Source organism: Falco punctatus (genome assembly GCF_963210335.1).
Source record: "Falco punctatus genome assembly, chromosome: 7".
NCBI lineage: Eukaryota > Metazoa > Chordata > Aves > Falconiformes > Falconidae > Falco > Falco punctatus.
Genome location: NC_137587.1, coordinates 8,515,764 through 8,537,358, shown reverse-complemented (window position 1 = coordinate 8,537,358; position 21,595 = coordinate 8,515,764). Strand labels below are relative to the sequence as shown.

Genomic DNA, 21,595 nt, shown 5'->3' with positions numbered 1-21,595 from the left:
AGGAGAATTTCAGCACATAAATAATAGTAAGTCAGACAGTATCACCCTTGAGAAACAACTCACTGGGTGCTACCTACCCCTCACAGCCAGCAGAAGTATTTGCTTTCACTTAAAACCTGTGCAGGCCACTGGGATCGCAAGCACTTCTGATAATTCCTCAGGTCACCTCACATTTAGTCCTACCACCACCAGTTTTCTGTCACACACAACACTCCAAAACAAAGCAAGGTAAGCAAAGTAACATACCATCTCTCCAAAATCCTCCTCCAGCAGCACCTCTCTTCCTTCCAAACCATGGCATGCAGCAGTACCTCCTCACATTCTTGTTAGCACCAATTGAATAAACCTGTTCTCCACAAATTTGCTTAGTCCCTCTTTGAACATGTTAGCGCTCTCAGGTCCCACAGCCTCCAGCAGCCAGGCACAGAAGGTCTTTACTTGCTTTAGCCCAACCTCTTGTCAGCTCTGCGGAGCACTGCCTTGTTCTAGTATAGCACACTTCAGCAAGTAACACTTTTCCATTTGCCTTATCTATTATTTTCTCCTGCAAAGGCAATTTTTGAAAGCACTTCCACAGAGCTTTTTCCCAGAGCCTACCAAAAATTTGCTACCTTTGCTGTGAGGGATCCCTTCCCCCAACAGCACTTTTTACTACAGGGGCCCTAAATAGAATCAGGTGCAGTCAGGAGGAAGAAACAAGCTGCCTCCACTTCTGCACTCCGCCAGTCTCCCAGCTGCACTCATCAGCCCTTGCCTGCAAAAGGGCTGAACTCCCTTCCCCAGAGGAAGAAGCTAGAATAGTGAAGTTAGGTTGACTGCACTAAAAGGGGTATCTGCAGATACGGGTCCTGGGCTTTCAGTTTAACGCATAGCCCAATAGATGAGGCTGTCCTCTGTGCACGTGGCTGTGTTCGTGACCAAAGGACACACTAGCTCCTTTCCAGAGGAATTAGCTTAGAAAAATGTAGGGATTAGGGCTGAGGATATAGATGGTTGCATACCAGAAATACAGGCTCTGCTGATGCTGTTTTTATAGCAGTAGCTTGCTGAGGCTGCTGCGCTACAAAGAACTGGAATCCAAAGGCCAGTTTGCAGCAATGGGGGAAATTACAGTGGTTTTGGCCCCAGCAGTCAGCTAATAGATGTGTGGCTACTGCACCAACAGCTTCACTACTATATTAAAGGGTGGGACTCTTCTTTTCCTGCAGAGACCTTCCAAATGAGGAGGCTCCAGCTCCTGAGGCAGCCAGCCAGCCGTGGCACTGTAGGTGAGAGCTGCATGTGGAGCCCAGAGAGGAGTAGCTAAGCCTGTACTGCCTGTTGTGTCAAGCGCATAGGAGTGTCTCTGAGCAGGGACAGACCAAATTGATGTTGCTTTGAAAGTGCTGGGGAAGCCTTCTGCAATGAAGGCACGTGCAATATGGTTGCTGCTCTGTTGGCTTTTTAATAAAGTGGTAGTCCAGACTGCCTTAGTCCCAGTTCAAATTTGAATTTTGCAGGCAGGAAACAGGGCCAGGATCAGATCCCTCTTTTGGAGGCAGTGAGAACAGGGAATACCCAACTGTAATTAACCTAACTACTGAAAGGAACCTAACTGTAATTAACCCAAACCTAACACTGAATAAAAATTAGTCCTGGTAATTGATAAACAGTGATGGAGTTACCAGGCAGTGATGTGTGGACTCCACCGATGTCTCTGTGTCTCTCTGGGATCCCCAGCACAAGCAGCAATGAAGCATTTTCTCACCTCCTCCCTTGCTCCACAAGACAGTTTCCAAAGCGCTGGACTGCGTGCATGACTATATGCTGTCTGCCTGCACAGCTTTCCCCAGCCCACAGAAAGAGGAAGAGATGGATCCAGAAACGGCAGGACCATACGCCAGAAGAGAAAGCCTCTACCAAAACCATCCAGCCCAAATGCTCACAGACCAGGCAGGCTCACAAAAGCATCTTGGACAGGTCACTGGTTTGGTTGACTGGTTCACTGTCAGATTTCCTCTTCACCCACCCAAGCTGTCTTTCCTGTGCACCACCTGTGAAACATGCATTTCTAACACACTATTTAATCAGCACAAGACAAAGCGATGTAGCTCTGGCTGAGAACTGCTTTGCCAATAGACAGCAAATGGTAGAAGCCACCCGTTAGAGCCGAGAACCCCATTTGATATAGCTGTTTGATTTCCTTTCCAAGGGTTTGGTATCTGCCCCTTTCCAAATCTATTGTTTCCTCACTCCGGTATTTCAAAGCACAATAAGAATTAACGGACTATGAAAATTATTATTTTACAACTGAAAGTTCTTGCAAGCCTTCCCCCAAATTAATTACCTTTGACATAATTACAATTTTGGGGAATGTTTCTGCTTCCTGTGGAAACTTTGTATTTTTCATTCAAATAAAAAAGATGATCTGCCACAGTGCTCTGTAGTGGTGGTCAATGTCCTCACTAAGGCTTCTTAGCGGGGCAGCCAAGGTGCAGTAAAGGAGGCATAATACACCAAAACAGTCTAGTGAGAAAGACAGAAGAAGCCCATGAGCTGTAAATCCCAGAAAGAAGCATTTAGCAGTTCAAATCTACATAGTCAGTTATGTCGGATTTCATTTTACATGGAAAATTAAACCACCTCCTCACATTTCCATGCTCTTCTCCAAAGTTTTTCCTTTAGATGAAAGTCTGTTTTTCTAAACAACTCAGCCTCTTAAATAACTTTGAAATTCTATTTTTGCAGTAATCTGTGACAGAGGCAACCAGAGCTGAACACAATACTATAAGGCTATTGTTCTACCAATTTGGTATTATCTATAGTCTACACATTTTTTATTCTGTTCTTAAACATTGGCTGGTGAAAGGTTAGGCTCTCTGCATTTCTAGTTGAAAAATTGATACTGGTGATAAAGCATGAGCTAAAAAGACAAGCAAAATTCTAATACTGTTGGGTTTGTTTGGATTTTATTTTTTGTCTGAGGTGATGTTTATAGCACAGAAAATGTATAGAGGTGCAATGCTCAGATCTGTAAAACTTAGGGTCTGTAAAATTGCAGAGCAAAATTGGGAAAAGGTTCGGCTTTCCCCATAGCAAATATATCTCGCTTAGGATAGTCCTAGATCTGAAGGTCAAAAAAGGCAAGCTCCAACAGCAATTTGGTGCAGTTTCACTTCACATTGCAGGTTCATCCACAAGTCCACAAACTCTCTTTTTTTTTCCAAGTGTTTTCCCCACTAGGGAAAATACGTTGGATGACAATAAACATATACACGGAGATCTTAATCTGTTTTTCACGTATCTCAGTGCAATGTGTTTCACTTTGAACAGGCCACCTAGATTAAGTAGAAGTTAATTAGAACAGTCCCTCTTTTTTTGCTAATTAAAACTCAAGACTTGGTAAAGGAGGGGTAAGACAAGACTTTATTACTCTTAGATGGTCCTAAGAAGACCCATAAATACTCTCTTCTTCCTGTGATCCCATTCATCTTCTGCCTTTCCTGCTTCTCTTTGCCAACAATGAGATCCCAGTAAACAACCTCAAGTGAAATTTGCAACTGTCAGATAAACATTAAAAATGCTTCTCTTGTCCTTTCCCATTGATAGTTCCATTAATATTGTAATAGAACAAAAAGTTATGAAAATGAACGCATGCTGGGTTTGGAAGTGAATGATGCAGACAGCAGCTGTGAAATATATACACTTGAATATGCATAGACGAAGAGATACAGTGCACCCACAAAAATGTTTATACACTTACATGTAATATTTTAAGATACAGGACTCGGTTCTAACCTCATGCTACTGTACACTGTGAAGCAGCTCCGTTGACTTTTGCCTGGTGTAATTTCAGCAGAAGCAAAATTAGAATTCAACTGCTGTGGCTTTTTCTGAGAAAAATATCGTGTCTACTCCATTTTTCTGTGCTGTTATTTTTTTAAATATTTACTTTTAGTTGGAGACTAGTATTACAAACTGCTTTTGCCTGTTTAGTCCTTCCTCACAGTATGCAAATCTCTGGTCGTATGTCTACTCTTAATTAAAAAAATCTGTACCTCAAACTTAAGTGAAGTAGTATGAAAAAAAATCATAAACATTAAAGTCAAGCTCTTTTATTCAAACTTGCCCTTTAGACACTTATTAATTCAAACAGTATCCACTAAAAATCTTCAAAAAAGAGCAATGCAGTCCTCCCGGTCCCACAATGAAAATGCTGTATCTGGTGCCCTCTGTCCTCCTGAATCCTCACTGAAATCATTGACAGTTTTGCAAAATTAGTCAGGTTCCAAAATAATCCCAAAACTGTCTTAAAAGATCATGAGATAATGTTGTCTTTTATATATATACATTTGTATGTATATATAAAAACATATATATATATATATGCATATACATGTACTGGATTTTCCTATCAGGCTTTTACATTTTGTGGGCTTTTAACATTCTGTTTCAAGCTTTTCTGTAGAGATAAAAGCTTTGCATGCTTTTAATAAAACGAGAGTTCTTCAAGGGAAAGCAGGATTTCAGAGGCTGGAGTTTCAGGAATACTCCCAGGTAGACAGGCAGCTGTGATGGGTTGGTAACCGTACAGGGACACTCCACAGAGACAAAGTCTGCCTGAGAGGCTTTCCCTGCTTGAACAAGACCTTAGCTCTCTGAACAAAAACACGCTACCAGTCATATTGTTCTAATTCCCAAATTAATGAAATTTTGTTGGGTCATTTCATAATGTCAGGAAGCATTTAGACGCTTCCAGTCATCTATTTCTGAAGTCCCTTAATGTTGCATGCCTAGAATTCTCTCTCTTCTGAGCCTTGTACTTTTCAAATGCAAGTCCTACATGCTTATACTTCCCTATGTAAGCCAAAAGATAGTAGGCTGGGAACACCAACTGGTTCTCCATCGTTCAGCTCTACTGCCATTTTGCATAGAAATCATTCCCTAGTTGACTTATGCTTGTATTAAGCAAAGATAAAACAAAACAACAAAAAAAGATGTTAATTTTATAGTGGTTTCTAGCATCATAGAAAGAGCCTGTCAACATTCTCAAGTTGCCAACAGTCTTGAAATTGGTGTATTTTTACCTGTTATGAAGCATCATTGCAAAATCAAAATTGTTTTTTGATGTTCTCATCAAAGTCACAAAAAGGTCAGTCAGTCTTATCAGATTTCAACTGCTCTAGTGCCTTTTGAACTGAAAGTTGTTTCATTCATCCACTCTGAAATACTGATTATTGAAAAATTCCACTTTAGACTTCTGCTATTTTAATCACAGATCACTGGAAAAGTAATCAACTTCTTGAATTTATATTAAATTTTCTTCTGAGTGGCAGTCAAGTTAGGTATAAGGACTCCAGTTGAATGAAATTAGAAACTCACATGAGATTGTCAGTGTTGCAGACTTTAGTAGCTGAGAGCAAGGGGCTGTACTGCAGTCACGAAATCTGGATAGTCAAGAGGTGCTGTGTGTCTTCCCACAGACAACATATTCTGGTGAGTTAACATAAATAACAATAAAGGCAGTTGAACACACTAGAAGAACATTTCCCCAGATACCTCACAGGAAAGGCTCACCACATTCTTGGTGCTTTTCTTTGTAATTTATTGCCAAATAATCTTTGCACCAATAGTGCACTGCACTTCATACTAGAACATGGTCTTACAAACCTGACTGGGTACCTCTCAGGAGTCCCCTGGGAGTACTACTTTTCAACAGCAACATTTACTAGAAGAGCGTATACAAAGACATCAAGTTTCCTCACAATTAAAAGTTATTTTTATAACAGTTTGTTTGCAAAACAACTTTCTTTTTCTAATCCATTTTTATTTGATTTATGACAATTTACACAAAGCATTTGTTCATATTTTTTAATTTAGGGGTTGAATGACAGTTCTTCCTGTACAGTTTCTTCCCTTTAATTTGTATACCATGTTACCATTGTCACAAAAATGTCACTATTGGAATGTCACCGTTGTCACAAAAATCTTTTCTGGTAAGGGGAAAAGTTAACTGCTTACCCTGGGGTGTTGCACAGTTACCCCCCAATTCACTACCAACAAGCTTCAGCTCCAAAATGGCTCTCTTCAAATGTTTGTTGAAGCAGGTCAGTTGAAGTGTCACGGAGCAGAGGACAAAAGAGCTTTCCACTGATTTGCCCCCATGCTGTCATTTGCATGAGGGCAGTAGGGCTATAAAGATTTCCCCTCGTCAAATGGGATTTTATGCCTATGCAGCATTGGTATGAATAAGGAAAAAGAAAGAGACAAACTGAGAAAAAGAGAAAAAAAAGGATCAGTCTGCTGCTGGACATGCCCAGGAGTAACAACCATGAGACCCTGTCACGGAGGGACCTCGATAAGCAAAGGATTCACCACGCCTTTGCTGCGATGGAAATGCAGCCCACAGCACCAACACAAAGTTCAGCCTGAATCTGGCACTCCGCTTGCGGTTCGTTTTTTCTTGAGCCTCAGGGAAACAAGCGCGATAGAGAAAGAGTGTAGGGCAGAGTCGGAACCCTTCTTCCACTTACCAAAGCATCATCAGAGAGCAAGCACCAAGAAAAATAAGCGCTATGATGATCCATGCATTCACTGCCTGCCCTCAAAGGTCAGCATTTCTTAAACCATCCAGGACATTACATTCTTTGCACAGTCTCCAGCCATTTAGCAATGGATGGCAAAGGAAGCTAAAGCTCTAATGGAATGAAGTGTCAAAGAGAGCTTTTTGTATAAAGAACTAGAGAAAAGAAAAGAAAATGGATATTTTAACTTTTATCTTGGAATTAGTTAATATTCACACTTAACTGCTGAACTGGCTAAATTCTTTTCTTTTCTTAAGGACCTTTATAAATTTCATCATTAATAAAATCAGACATTCAATTAGCAGGGAATTTCTGATTGCTAGCTGAGATTTCCCCCCCAACAGTTTCTCTTTTTCACTCTTTCTAGTCTCTCTTTTTATTTTCCCCTCCTATCCCTGTGTCCCCTCTTCCCTGAAAAACCTGGGGAAAGTGAAAACTGACTCCATTAACCTCTGTCATTACCTAAATCCATCTCTTAATTAATATGAGTTAATATGATTAATCAAAATAATGAGACAAACCTATTAAATTAGGGTGTTTAAATTACAAATGGAAGTGGTAAAGGCAAAGGGGCTGATAACGAATAGCTGCAGTCAGAGACGGGTTTAGCTCTTTAAATGATATGTGACAATCAGCAGAGAGAATCAAGAATGAGGGGAAATCAGCAAGATCCATGTGAGGAAAATATTTTACATGCACGAAGAACGATGCTGTTCAAATGCCTGGTAGCATTTCAGAGGATCAGGCGTGTTAAGATAATATTTTAATCTCTTTCATGGTGGAATATAATACAGATAATAATACAATCATCAAATCTTTCAGCTTGCAGTTAGCTTCCATAGGGTTGGATGGTACAGATGTTGCCCAGTTAGAGGTCCCCACTAGCAGTTTTCTGGGAACTCTGAAGCATTTGCTAGTCATATTAACACTGCCCCGTGGAGTCAAGATTGGACAGGTTATACATTTCTACACTGGAAGCACACAGCCTGAACAAAAGTCGGCAGCGGCAATACTCCATCTCCAATACTGACTTCCCTTGTGACCCCAGGCAAGCTCCATGAAGTCCTCTGTCTTGCTTGGCTGATTTAGATACACCATTCCTAAATGTAATTCCATATTTTCTCTAAACTAGAATCTTGAAATCTGGCGAGCATTGTCACTGCAGTCCTTTGAGAGCTGAAGGGAAGTTATGCCAACAGTGACCTTTCCCCAAGAATTCACCAGCAGTCAGGGTTTCTCATTGGATTTCCACCACTCAAATACCTCCTTGAACTACAGTCCTGAAATCTGTTATAGACCACCAATTAAAGTAAAAATAATGTCCCTATCATAGGTCACTGTAACAACAAAAGTGATATTCATTTTGGGAGGTGATTATGTGGAGTGTGAAGTATTCCCCTTGGAGAAATCCATTAGCAGTTTCTATTTCAGTCAAAACTATCAGCAAAAGAAATAAATGTAGCACAGGACTGATGCAGACAGAAAACTGCACTGCAAACTGCTGCCAAAACAGTTAGACTTCAAACAGGAGGAGGTGACGGTGTTAAATATTTTTCAGCCACAAGGAACCCCTAAAACCAAAAAGAAATGGGGAGAAAACAACCACGTAGACAGAACATTTCAAGACCAACCATATCCTTTGTATCTTCAATTTATCATTTGTGACTAAATAAAGTTGAGAGAATGCTAGAGGCTCTGGGGCAAAACATATAATTGACGAAGGCGGCTCGCAATATGTGATCTATAGGCCACTTTAACTGCCCTAAAAGGGCTGCAACTGGCCCAAAGTGCTCCAAATAGCAAAAGAAACCTCTCTCTTCATGGCGCTGCACTGAAGTGGAAGCACGATGACAGCGGGATAAGAACAGGAGAAAAAGGAAGATCCAGCAGGAGCTCAGCAAGGGAGGAATAAGCTCAGAGATAGTTGTTTAAAGCTGGTTAGCCAGGGGGGATGAGAGTAGCAGAAGGTGGCACAAGAACTTTGTATTTGTAGCCCCAAAACACCCTTTCTTAGCTGGCTTTAGACTGAATTTTAAAAGAAGGTGGTTATTACAGCTGGCAGCATTGTTTTGTGAGCACTGGTGCCTAATCTTTGGCATGTCAGAAGATGCTGTGGAAACCCAAGGAAAAGAGTGCTGAAGCAGCTAAGAAGGAACTTCATTATTAATTATAATGTCATATTAGGCATTATTCTTTATTTGCTTTGCCTAGCTTTCTGCTTTTGTCACTGAAACAGGCAGAGGTTCAACCTTTCTCCAGGAGGAAGCACAATTTTTCAAGTCAGCCATATGCAAATAATAAGGTCATGAACACTTACAAAATGATGCGATGGAAAAAAAAAGGGGAAAGAGAGAAGATTCAGAGAGTACTAATAAACTGCAGTTGAGTCATTATTGCCATTTTCTTCTAGAACTTCAACAACCTGCATTAATGGCTTCATAAGAAGACATGAGTGTTGAGAGTGATCACAAACATTCAAAGGAGCTTAGTAAAGAAATTTGGAAAGAGCAGTTCTAGCACACCATGTGGAAAAGCACAAGTATTTGGAGGCTGAGGGGCTAAAAAGCAATACGATGAAATAAAAATATTATCACAGAAATTCATGGAGGAATGATCAGGAGCTACCAGAGTGTATAGTACAACTGGTGTCAGCCAAACACAAAGTGTTTTTCAATAGTTGAAGTGAACAAATAAGTAGTTTTGAAACACCCATTTCCGCAGAACTGATCTGATGCTCTTATATGAGCAGATAATTACCACCTTCTTCTCAATCCCCTTGAAAGGTAGCACAACCATAGTGACAAAGTGCTATTCCATTTCTATAGCCAATGCCTAGCTTAACAGACACATAGCTAAAGACTGCAGACACATTAATTCGTAGCAGAAGAATAAGGTTTTCGTTGCCACATCCTGCTTTTCTGAACAGTGTCCTAGAGCCATACTTGGGCATTACTACTTCTCACATTTTTAAGTAAATTTCTCTTTCGTCAAAAACAAGCAGGTTACAATATAGTCTTCTGGCAAGGACAACCTTCTAGGCAGAAGGATCTAAACAATGTAGATGGCATCTGATGGCCAGGCTTATTTATTGATGCCTACTTTTGGGTGACAGATACAGCATGAGGAAAAGAATGAAAATTCTCTTTAAAACAAAAGCATAAAATGAATTTTATTGTCTCTGGGCTGAAAATGTACTAGTGAGCTATTGTGCCTCTTTGGTGTAGGGTTCAACCAAGTTCTTAAAGTACCATTTTAAAATACAGATGCAAGAGGGATTTAATTCTACCTCTGTGTACACAAGCCAGCAAGGAATTGAATCCTACAGCCAGTCCTTCCTCCTCACTCAGAGGAAGCACTTGGGACAAGCAACTCGTCCTCAGGCAGCCTGTGTACTATCAGGCTGAGGGAACAGCCGTGTTCCCCCCAGTCCCCCGTCCTTTCCTGCACTGTCAGAGCCTGCTGCTTGAAGAAGAATCTCCTCAGATAGCAGTCACCAGGCAGCCTCATCTGAACCACCCCTAGCAAGTGCCTGTTGCTCACCCTGAAGCAGGAAGACTCTTGTTCTTAACATTCATCATTCATTTATCAGTTCATAATTCACACAAGTGTCCTGATCTTTGATTTCAAATAAATGTTGGGACTGTTAGTCAAGTCTCCCTCTGGATTAGGATTTCTGCATGTTACCGAACAGTAATAAGCTGCTTAGTTTGTTCAAACTGATTCTGGACTGTGAAATGGTGCTAACACAGCACAGGCAGCAGTGTTCTGATTCTGAAGAGTAAGGCTCAAAACTTTCCACCCCAAAGCCTCATTCAGGGGCATTCAGACAAAGGCTGTTGCTGACTAATGACTATTTTTCATCCCGAGTTATCAGATGAGCAGCAAGCAAAGGACACAAACACCTCTGGCTTAGGAATGTCTTCACTAAAGAAAATCCAGCTTCACTTTACAGTGTTAGTTTCAAAATGCTGGAAGTGTATAGGCACAGCTGTGAATCTTGTTCACTTTCACAGGAGAGCAATATAGAAGAGGGGAAATGGAAAAGGTTGCTGTTGCTCACTAAAAAAAATTGGCAAAATTGAAAAGGTTGATCACAGATGCTGTTATCAATTCCCACTCCCTTTGCTTCCTTAGAAAAACAATTTCAGTGTCAGATTTTCAGACTCACAAAACCCTCCACTCTTTTTGTGCTCAACCTGGAGAACAGAGGTATCTTAAATTTCACCTTAAACTTTAGAGTTATAGGATCTGAAGCTGAAGTCAGGAGGTAGGATTACACTTCCCTTCCTGATACGCTCAAAAATTTTCAAAAAAATCTGCCATTTCTTTGCAAAAACTGCACCATGCAGCTGGCATTGACTGACCTGTTATCCAAAAGCAATGAAGAGCAATCTGGAAAAAATAAGCTTTCCCTAGCTGCCAGTCCTGCCATAGTGTCTAGACTCTGAGAGTCCAGCTACATTCCCTCTCTTTCCTCAACTAGCAATAGAAGACTGTGCAGTCGAAAGATTTAACCATTATATGGATGGCAAACAAGCCACAGAAGGATCCAGATCTGACTCCTGTAGGCCTCCTGGCTTTGCAAGCCACACCAGGAGTACAAAGCAGTTGGTCAGAAAACTCAGCAAAATCTTGTAGTACACCCAGGGGCGTCTCTCAGAGAAAAGGAAACATTTTCAGAGCCAGTTTTACTCCTCTGGAGTTATTACTTCTAGGAGTGCAAGAGGACCCTCTGTATCCATTTCAGCAGGCTCTTTGATTGCAAGTCACTGCAGTAGCTTATAATTATCTAATGGTTGGTTCAAGCCCTGGCTTCTTTGCCAAGACTACTGTCAAGGGGGCCAGCCAATGCCAGCTGTGATTCTGATCCCGATGTCCACTGGCAATAGACTGGGACAAACTCATTCCAAAGGCCAAACAGCTATTCAAGAATGCTTTCCAAGCAGCAGTGGAGCTGGATGAAAACCAGTGCTGTAGGAGTGACCTTGCTCTTACATGAAGCAATACCAAGCATCTGGAAGGAACAAAGCCTTCCAGTTACAAGCAAGCACAACAATAATTCTAGGAAGTAGAAGGTGGTGAATCAAGGATCTACTCAGATCTCTTTTGATAGCACCAATTAACAGCCCTGGTCCAAGCAAGCAGAGAGGGGAAGTGGCCATGTAACCGAAACAAACAGCCCTAGGAGCTGCTTCAAAACAGTGACACTGAAAACAGGAAAAGTACAGCAAATGTGATGGCACAAATTGCTTCCATACAGGCCAAAATCCCAAAGTTTGCACCTGTACACGGAAGCACCGCATATTAAACAACAGCTCCATTCCTCCTCCACACAAAAAGGAAATGGGCAAAAGAAAGAGTGTGTGGCATTTTGCAGGTATGTGCTGCATTCGGTAGAGAATGATGCAAACCTGCCAATCCTCCCTGTGATTCCAAGTAAAATTCCTTCACCTGCCATATGCTGCAGCCCATGCAGGGAAGACACTTGCAAGAACTCAAGAGAGGCATGGCTTACGCAGCTGCCACAAGTCTGTACATGCTTGGGCAACTATCTAATTATCTCTCTAACATCTCCCTCTCTACCTACTCGTCAGCACCTAATCCATAGAACTGCTCATGGGGGAGGTCCGTCTGCCTTTGGCACGACCAGCTTTGTTGGGAAACACTCAATTTGTTGAAATCTATGTGTTTTGCAGGAACTCACTGTCCTGAGGAAACCTTGCTAGAGAAGGCTCCCTCACTTGCATTAGGCAACACAGAAGACTGCATGTAGGAGGAGACCTACGTGAGATAGGAGAGATTTCGGCTCAAGTTCCTGGTCTACTTTTTTGGACCTGAGACTTGAACTTGGCCCTTCCCCAGCATAGCTAAATGCCTTGATTGGTATAATTTCTTCTTCTGGGAACAGTCTCTCTTGTTGGAACTTTTTCACTCTGTGTGAATTAATAAGTGCTTCTTTGGCAGGGGCCCAGTCCTACAGCTGCTACAGCACTAGCCTGTGGAGGAAACGCTCAGATTCACTCCAGTAAATATTTGCAGTATCCCGCATAAGAATCCTGGCCACCTAGATACTGTGTGTCCTACAAGCCAGAGTTTTTTCTTTTCCTCTGACAAAGTTTCACAGAGTGCTGACTTAATCACACATGGAACAGGAAAAAAAAAAAAAAAAAAAAGAATTGCAAAATAATTCATTGGATTTGAGAAAATGAAACATAACTGAGAAAAAGTCTTGGTCCACAGAGAGCCTGGTAGGCTTTGCTTTCTGCCACAGACACATCACTTTCTTTGCCAACTGTAAAGTTGCTCTAGGCAGGTTCATTAGCAAACAGCAAGAAAGCTGCCATTTCTTCTAGCCAAATTAAGATGAAAGAGGAGGGCCAGTGGAAGTAGAATGATCTGAGAAAGGCTTAAACATTAATGCTATTAAATCAGTAGCAGTGCCATTACAGAGAAAGAAGGCAAGGGTAAAGGGCGCAAAGCGGTTGCAAGGGTTGCTGACGCTGGCCACAGCGGCTGTGGGAATGCAGGGGTAACGCCAGGAAAGCAGCACTAGTATTTACAATAGGATCGGCTGTTGCCTCAGCTCAGCAAATCCAACTCCATTGGAAGCACAGAAAAGGAGAGGACATAAGCCCATGTCCATTATGAGAAAGAAACAAGATGGTGCTGCAGTCCTTTCCTGAGGGAGAAAACACATAAGCCTCTGGGTTTTCAAAACAGCAGCTTTGGCTGCAAACGGTTTTGCTTAGTCTCCTGGAATCTTCTACTAGCAAACCTTACTATAAAGACCTCCCCTCAACCTCCTCATACTACTCTTTCTGCTCCCTTTATCTCATAAAATACCTCTGAGTATTTCCAATATTTCCCCTCCCTTGGATCTGCAAACCCATGGGTGCAAAGAAAAGGCACACAGCAGAGTGTTTTCCTGCTTGGACCTACTGACACTTCCTGAGCACCTTTTTGATTTCCCACAGCTTCCCATACTGACTCCTACCAGTACAGAAGGCCAGAAATAGCCTACCTGCATTCTAGATTGAGGAAGAGGGATCTAGAGCAGTATAGACCAAAGTAAGTCTTCAAAACGGTCAAGAGCTCTAGGTGTAGGCTGAGGGGCCAGAAAATGAGAGTGAAATACCGCAGGCTGGCCTGACTCGATAAGCTGACGGAAGGTGGCAGGTTGGAAATACAGCCTAAGCTGTTAACTGAAGGCTTCTTCTCATGGCTTGGGAGCACAAGATGGAAGAACGATGGGTCCTTGCAAGTTATATACATATATAAAGAGAGAGTATACTATACACAATACATCATCTGGTCATCCTGTTCTTTTTGAATACTGGCATGGAGACACACAGCAGGGTTGCATATGACCTCAATATGATGCGAGGACAAAGATCATGCTTACTCAACAGGAATCTCTTCAGCATGTTATTCACTTCACAGAGCCATATTTAAGGGCAGAAAGACCATGTGGATGCCCTCCTTTACATTTCAGGCCACACAATTACACTTCAAGCACAATGGTAGTAAGTAAAATGACTCTTGCATTAAGGCACTGAATAGATGTGAAGGATAAGCAAAACAAAAAAAAAATCCTTACTAGTCTTTCCAATATTCAATCATTCTTCTATTGAAAGAAATATACCTTATTTTTAATATAAACTTAACTAGTAGTTTTAATATAAACTTCTCTAGCTTCCAGATGCTTGTTCTTGTTGTGAAAGGGTCCTCTGATCATGAAAGGGAAAAAAGTGCACCTGGCATTTTTTCCTCCATGAAGGTACTTCTACAGTAGGTCACTTCTCAGTGTTTTTGAAACTAAACTGAGCTCATTCCAAGTCATCTTGGTTCCTCTGCTAAGCTCTTAGTTTTTTCTACCTTCCTTTATGTCCTGGTTTCAGCTGGGATAGAGTTAATTTTCTTCCTAGTAGCTGGTGCAGTGCTGTGTTTTGGATTTAGTAGAAGAATAATGTTGGTAACACACTGATGGTTTAGTTATTGCTAAGTAGTGTTTACTTTAAATCTCTTTTAAAAAGTTTTTTTTTTTTTTTTAAAAAAAGGGGGACTTTTCAGTTGCCCATGGTCTGCCAGTGAGCAGGTGCAGAAGAAGCAGGGAGGGAGCACGGCCAGGACAGGTGACCCCAACTGGCCAAAGGGATGTTCCATACCATAGAGCATCATGCTCAGTATATGACCTGGGGGAAGACGGCCAGGAGCCACCGAATGCTGCTCAGGGACTGGCTGAGCATTGGGAAATGGGTGGTGAGCAACTGTATTGAGCATCACTTGTTTCTCTTGGGTTTTATTCTTTTCTGTTACCTCCTTTTTCATCATCATCATCATTATTGTTATTATTAATTAATATATTTTAATTTATTTCAATAGTAAACTGTTCTTTTCTCAACCCACAGGTTTTACTTTTTTCCAGTTCTCCTCCTCATCCCACTGCGAGGAGCAGGCAGGGGGGAGTGAGTGAGTGCCTTCATGGTACTTAGTTGCCAGCTGGAGTTAAACCATGACACTTCAAAAACTCTAAACTAGAGCTATATACCATATTCTACTAGCAGCCTGTCAATGCCATACGTGTAGGTTAAAAATCACTCCCTGCTCCTGTGGTCAACTCTAAGGAATGCAATAGAAACCCTTTTTCCAATATACAGCTACAGAATAGAGGACTACAAGATACTGTACTTGCTCTCAAGTGTATTACTTTGTATATGACTGCTAATACATGTTTTGTTAGAATTAGCTTCCCTCATGATGCTAATCACTTTATATGAAGTTTCCTCATTATTTATTACCCTATCTTGTGACATTGCAAAACTTAAAACTCAGCTACGGTTCATACTTACTTCAAATCATAGACAAACCTGTTGAATAGAATTGAACTTGATAACAGTTCTTGCAAAATTCCCTGGACACTCTCTCATTCAGTGATACTTCCCACAAATGATGCCTTTGAGCCCTCTTAGCTAACCAGTTCTTAATCCATTTAACAGGCACTTTACTGATATCATGTAATACTAAAATTTTAGCCAGACTATCATGTAGTACTAAGTCAAATGCTTTATGAAAGTACATCACATCTACACAATTGCCTTTAACAATCCATTTTTTGAGATTACATTCTTGAGATCAAGTTCATTCGACAAGACCTGGTTTCCATAAAGCTATGTCAACTGGCATTAATTATATCTCTATTCTTTAGCAACTGACTTCCATATCAGATTTTCCATTACTCCCTTGTTCTTTTTTGACTTCTGGCATACAAAGGCAGGGCAGGGTGCAGTCACAGCATGTGGAATGCAAGAACCACAGGAGAGGAGGTGTGCAGTGATGTAGTCACTCCCAAAGGTACCACCAAACAGTACTAATAGGAAATTACAGCCCTCCTAGCTGGTTTCCATTCCAAATCGAGGGTGAATCTTCTCCAGGTGATCTCACAGTCCTTGAAATAGCAAAGAAACCTCCCAATGGAACAAAAGCTAGTATCACTAATTCAGAGATTTCCTAAGACCCTTGACTTGCCCATTTAAAAGGGTTTTCTCATTTGGATGTTGCTTAACACTTCCTTGTGGTAACTAATGGGCTGCAAAGGCCTCTGGATCCTCATGTGATACACAAGCACATTGTCCTTTTCAGATATAGGGCAAAAATAATTTTTGCATGTGTCAGGTTCTGCAGAGGTTAAATAAACTACACAAGACTCGGCAGGATTTTTGTCTAGCATGTACAGCTTTGGAAGTCTCTTCCCACCATAGGTTACATTATATGATCTTCTACAAACAGAGAAGTCTGCCCATAAGAGATTTAATTGGTTTACATCAAAAAAAGTAAAGGCAAAAATCACAGAGCCAGTGAACTGAAAAGGGATTTCAGTTCTGAAGCTTTGTAAAACCTTTAAAGTTTTAAGCCAGCAAGTGGGAGCTGATAAACTAGTATGACCTTGCAACAATCATGTAACCCAATTTTGTGCCTTGGGGCCCCCATCAGTCAATTCAGGACTTAAGACTCCAAACCAGCTTATAGGACAATGGGACTTTTAAAAACAGCCAAGTACTTTGGGGTGCTCTGAGAAAGGTACCACAGGACTTCAGGATGTCAGGGTTCAGGTACCAGAGAGCCAATGAGTTTGCTGTCAGATTCATTCTCTGAACACAGAGCTATACTCTGGACTCCAACCTCTCACCATGTTTCTCAACTTCCTCGTTTACAGGGGTCCTCAAAACTACGAAAACTGGTGTCATCAGGTGGCTGCTGTAGGAAGTCTGAAGCCACAGCCTTCCCTTCCCACTTCTCAGTTCTGTAGTCTCTGCAGCTTTTGACAGTTTCCTCAAGAAATGAAGGAATTCAGGATGTCTATCAAAAAAGGACTACTCCGCTGCAGCCAAATACTCGGCACTTTCATGTCCATGTTACTCTATGGCTATACAGCAAGGGTGCAGCAACAAAACCTTCCGCTGAGGCAGAAGGCAAGACATATAGCCAGCAGGGCTACTTTAACAAGTTACGGGAAGTCATTCACAACCTTGCTTGAGTCAGCAACTTCTCTGTAAGCACCTATGAGTACATGCTCTTCAATGCACAAATTAACAACTGCCAAGCCTCTTTATCACTAACATGCCAGCTATTTTTTACACTCTCCACTAGTATCCAGGGATGTGTTTTTTTCCCAGATGCCTCCAGACTCCCTCATGAACCACAGAGCAACTCAGATCTGAGAAGCCAAAGAGTACACAGGGCTAAAGTCAGCTCTGAGGTTAGTCCTTTGCCCAGCACAAGTGGGAACGTCCATGTTCTGAGCTGCACCCAATGATCAACATCACTGAAGACAGAGCATCAGTTGTGATCATTTTTTTATGCAATAGAAAGACCTTTTCTCGATACATTTTATGCTAACTTGTGTTCTATATAACTTCCCTCTGGTGTAAAGCAAATGCCTAACCAGTTCCTTACCTCAGCTACACAAAGGATCAAACTGTATTCAAGGATTCCCTTCCCACCTTGCCTGACATAACCATCCAGCAGTAGCTCATCCTGCCTTGCCGTGGAGCTAGCTGCTGTAGGCAGCCTAGGGTTTCCCTCCATTAGTCAAATGGTGGCCTTTAAAGGAGGCAAACCACAAGACTGATTATCAAAGGTCTCCACAGCACCTTTCAGTGTACAGTGGTCCCCAGAGGAGCCGACATTCATATGTTCTGTTAAAATCAGAAATGGTGCAGAATCAGGCTGTCCCAGCTGTCCTCCTATAGAGCTACAGGTGCAGCATGAGCCAGACTCATACCAGCAACTGGCACATACATGTCTGTAAGTCCATGCCGTGATTGACATGAAGTAGCTGTGTCGTCGTTTCACCCCTTTGAGAGCCTGGACTGCTCTCACTAAATGTCTTCCATTCTCAAAAGAAAAGGCAGATTGTTTGAAGATGTGGCTTCGAAAGGCTCCTCCAGATTTCTGAGGAGTTTGTAAATGCAGCATCAAAACAGGTGTGCGCCAAAGGAATTGGCAGAAGGCTGTGGCACCCTGAGGGATGCTGGCGACAGAGGGCAGCACCCGGGCACTGCGTGGGGTGGCATGAGAAAGTTCCCAAGGAAGACACGCTACCTCGTTCAGGTTCTCTCCGCCCGGCCACCAGGTCACCCAATACAGCTGTAAGGCAGCCTGCATCACTCCCGCACCCCGGGCTGGACGGCCGCGCCGCGGTGCCGCAAGGGCAGGGTCCCATGAGCGGGCGCCGGCCCCGGGCCTGGGCCATCAAGCGCTCCGGCTGCTCCCTCCCACCAGCCCTGCCTCTGACCCGCCCCTCAGCCCGCTGCCGGCAGCTCCACCCGGGCACAGGCACTGAGGGGACCCCCCCAGTCCCGCGGCTCCCCCGGGAAGGCGCAGCAGCCGGGCCGCCGGGGACCGGGCCCACGGGGGACCGCGCCCGCCGGCCGTGCGGGGCGAGCGGCGCAGCCGGGCCCCACCGGGCCGTTCCGGGCCCCGCCGCCGCCCCAACCGTGAGGTTTTGGTGCCGCCCCGTGGCCGCAGGCCCGAACAGCAGGACGCGGCCTCCCCGGCCGGGGCTCGGCCCAGCGCTTTGCCCCCCGTCGGAGGAGCTTTCCCGAAAGGGAGACCTCCCGTTTCTCCTGAGCAGCGCAGAGCTCTGAGCTTGCTCCAAGCACAGGCGAGCGTACAAACGGCAATGATGAGTGTTTGTTATACAGGAGGAACCGCTTCAGCGGCTCCCGCTTTTACGAAGGGCGGCGAAGGCTCCCTGTCGCTCAGTGCCTCCGAAGCGCCCTACCGTAGGAGACACAGCAAAGGCAGCGCGCTTGTTCCCTGGCAGCGGGCAGGGAGGGAAGAAGGTATTTTTGTGGATGGGGGGGCATTTATTCATCATAAATCGAGCAAAAGCCACCAGCCTGGTTTCCTTCAAACCCCTCTTTAAACACACTTAGGGGAAAAACTTTAAGGGAAAGCAGTATGGATTCGTCAATTTTGCTGACTGAATAGCTGACTGAAAGGAGCTCCAGGCATTAAATGAGACAATTCAGAGGGAGCTGGGGGCGGGGGGGGAAAGACACCAGTGAAAGGTACTCACTGGGGGTACACAGCCTGGAAGCAGAAAGAGTAGGGCACAGAGGGATGGAAGAGGGGGCAGGCACCCCCTGCACAGGGGTACAGATATTTTAGTGGGAAGCAGAGGGACAACCATCCATCTGCTGGGATTACCCCATGCATATTCACTGCTGGGACCTGCTATCAACCGTTTAGCAGCACAGATTTAAGAAGAGAGAGAAAAAAAAGCTAAATTCAGCTGGTTGTATTATGACAGTGCAAGAGGATGACCCGGCAGGTGACACCAAGCACAGGAGAATTAAGGTTGCATATTAAGAAAACCTGAGCAAGCTCTCTTCCTTGGTATGAATCAGTTTAATCCTCTTTATGAACAGCTGAAGATGAAGAGACATTGCAGAAAACAGTCCTGGGCTGGTTTTATAAGCCAGGGGTTTGCAGCATTTGTACTATTTATTACCTGAATCCCCGTGTCCTAATTCTAATCTAATTTTTGGGCAAACCAAGACTTTTAATGTACAATGGGCTTCCTAAGTCTATTATCATGCTCTGCAGGGGAGGAAAAAAAAAAAAAAAAAAAAGCAGAATTAGCTTAGAATAAACCACACTTGGCTCCAGGCAGAAAGAATATAATGAAATTACAAACACCTACCTTCCTAGCAATAGTAGGATGCAGATTACATTTTTACTGTTTTCAGAGTAATATGTATACATGTAACCTACTTGGTACCCTCGGTACCTGCTCCTTTCATCAGCCAACAGTCACTACTGCTGTCACAGGACGTATAGAATAAGCTACCAGTGTCAGCACTTTGAACTTGTTGGACTGTAAACTAGACCAGCTGAAGTGCAGAAGCATATTGCCTTTTGAGTTTTTTTAAATAACTTGTTTAAAATTCAGCTTGAAAAGAGTGCAGGTTCTTGGTTGGCACCTTAAGTCGAACAATGAAATCCATATAACCCATCGCCCAAACTTCTAGATTCATGGCTTATTAAAATAAGAACATTATTCTGGCAACAGGAGCCTTTTTTCTTAGTACGGGAATATGTTCTAGTTTATTCAACTAGTTCAGTTCAAAGACTTGTTCACTGAAAGCTGAGAAACCAACTGGGAGCTGAAAAACCAGGAAAGATCATTTTTCTTTTATGAAACATTAAAAAAATAAAGTGTGAGAGTATAAATTAAACTAGTTTAAAATACTGAAAGACATGAACAAACAGAAACAATCTGTTCAATTCCCTAAGCACAGATGGATTTTTAAGACTCAGATTTCAGTAAAAAATATTTTCATAAGCTTTAAGTAAAACTACCTTCAACAGTCTGTATAGATAACTAATAAAAAAATTTAAAGCTATTTGTGCATTATAATTGAATTCCAATTTCAATCCAATTAGATCTTGACACAAATTAATCTTCTGATAAAAATGAACCCATGATTTTCTAGTATAATAAAATGTAAAAATTAGGATCCTAAATGTGTGCACATTAAACTACACCATTGCTTGATTCAAACTGGTACCAGTAGAGTTTCCCAGTCAGGAATGATATCACATTTAGCATACCAGTCCATATGTATTTGCCAAAAAAGAGGGCAATGGTGAACACCAAAATACAATTAGTATTTCCTTAACAATCTAAAATGTAAAATTGTATGACAAAATAAAATTAGATTAATTAGATTAAAGATCACATTTCCTGTTTCTTAGTATAAGCCTTTGATCTGAATCCATACAGCCTTGCGAACATCTGAAGTGGAAATAAAATTGGACAAAGAAATTGGATTTTAGCTAAATTTGTTAATCCAAAGAACAAGAGAATGAACCCGATGGATTACATTAATCTTCCTGGAGTTACATGGTGCTCAACAGTGAGAAAATTCTTGATTTGCCATGGATTTTCAAACTTCTGCTCAGGAAAACAGAAGTTTAGTCAGAAAAAGCAAATACAGAGGCATTTCCTTTCTTTACTCCAGACAACTGAGAAATCTTACCATGTACCAACATTCTTCCTGACCCCTGGCACATAGGAAAGACAAGGAAATACTTTTTGGCCTTAGCTCTATGCACATAAACACATTGGAAATTAAGCTTCTGCTACCTGACAGGCTGATCCTCCCAGACTGCTACAGCTAAAAAGGATTCCTTGAAATCAGTTAAATCTATTTTTAAGATAGCTGGCATTTAAAAAGAAATCAAGTTACTGTTAACATTAAGAATACCATCATACAACTCAAAAAGACATGATTTTGATTAAACAAACAAAGAATCCATGAGGTACTGCATTTTTCAAATCATACTGAAAATGTATAAATTATGCACTTCTAAAACTAGAACAGGATTGAGAGAACTTCAGCTTCCAAAAGCTTCTTGATTCTGAACCCTAAACTTTCGAGGCTGTACTAGTCAACAGGCTGAGTGCTGCTGTTTGTGCGCAGCTCAGGATTTCGTTTTTTAGATCCGTAGATAGTGTTCTAATG

At 42.3% G+C, this 21,595-nt stretch overlaps 1 protein-coding gene across 12 annotated transcripts in view; it reads right to left on the bottom strand.

Moving 5' to 3' along the window:
• Nucleotides 1–21,595, bottom strand: part of ANGEL1 (angel homolog 1) — a gene marked incomplete at its 3' end in the record, with an annotated part of 174,234 nt that overhangs the window by 76,098 nt on the left and 76,541 nt on the right. The window contains exon 12 of one of the 12 annotated variants that reach the window (XM_080395974.1): nucleotides 4,881–5,472. The exons of the other annotated variants lie outside the window; for them this stretch is intronic. Within the exon in view, the coding sequence (XP_080252100.1) occupies nucleotides 5,435–5,472 (38 nt within the window). Of the gene's footprint in view, nucleotides 1–4,880; nucleotides 5,473–21,595 lie in introns of those variants that run through there. 12 annotated transcript variants of the gene reach the window in all.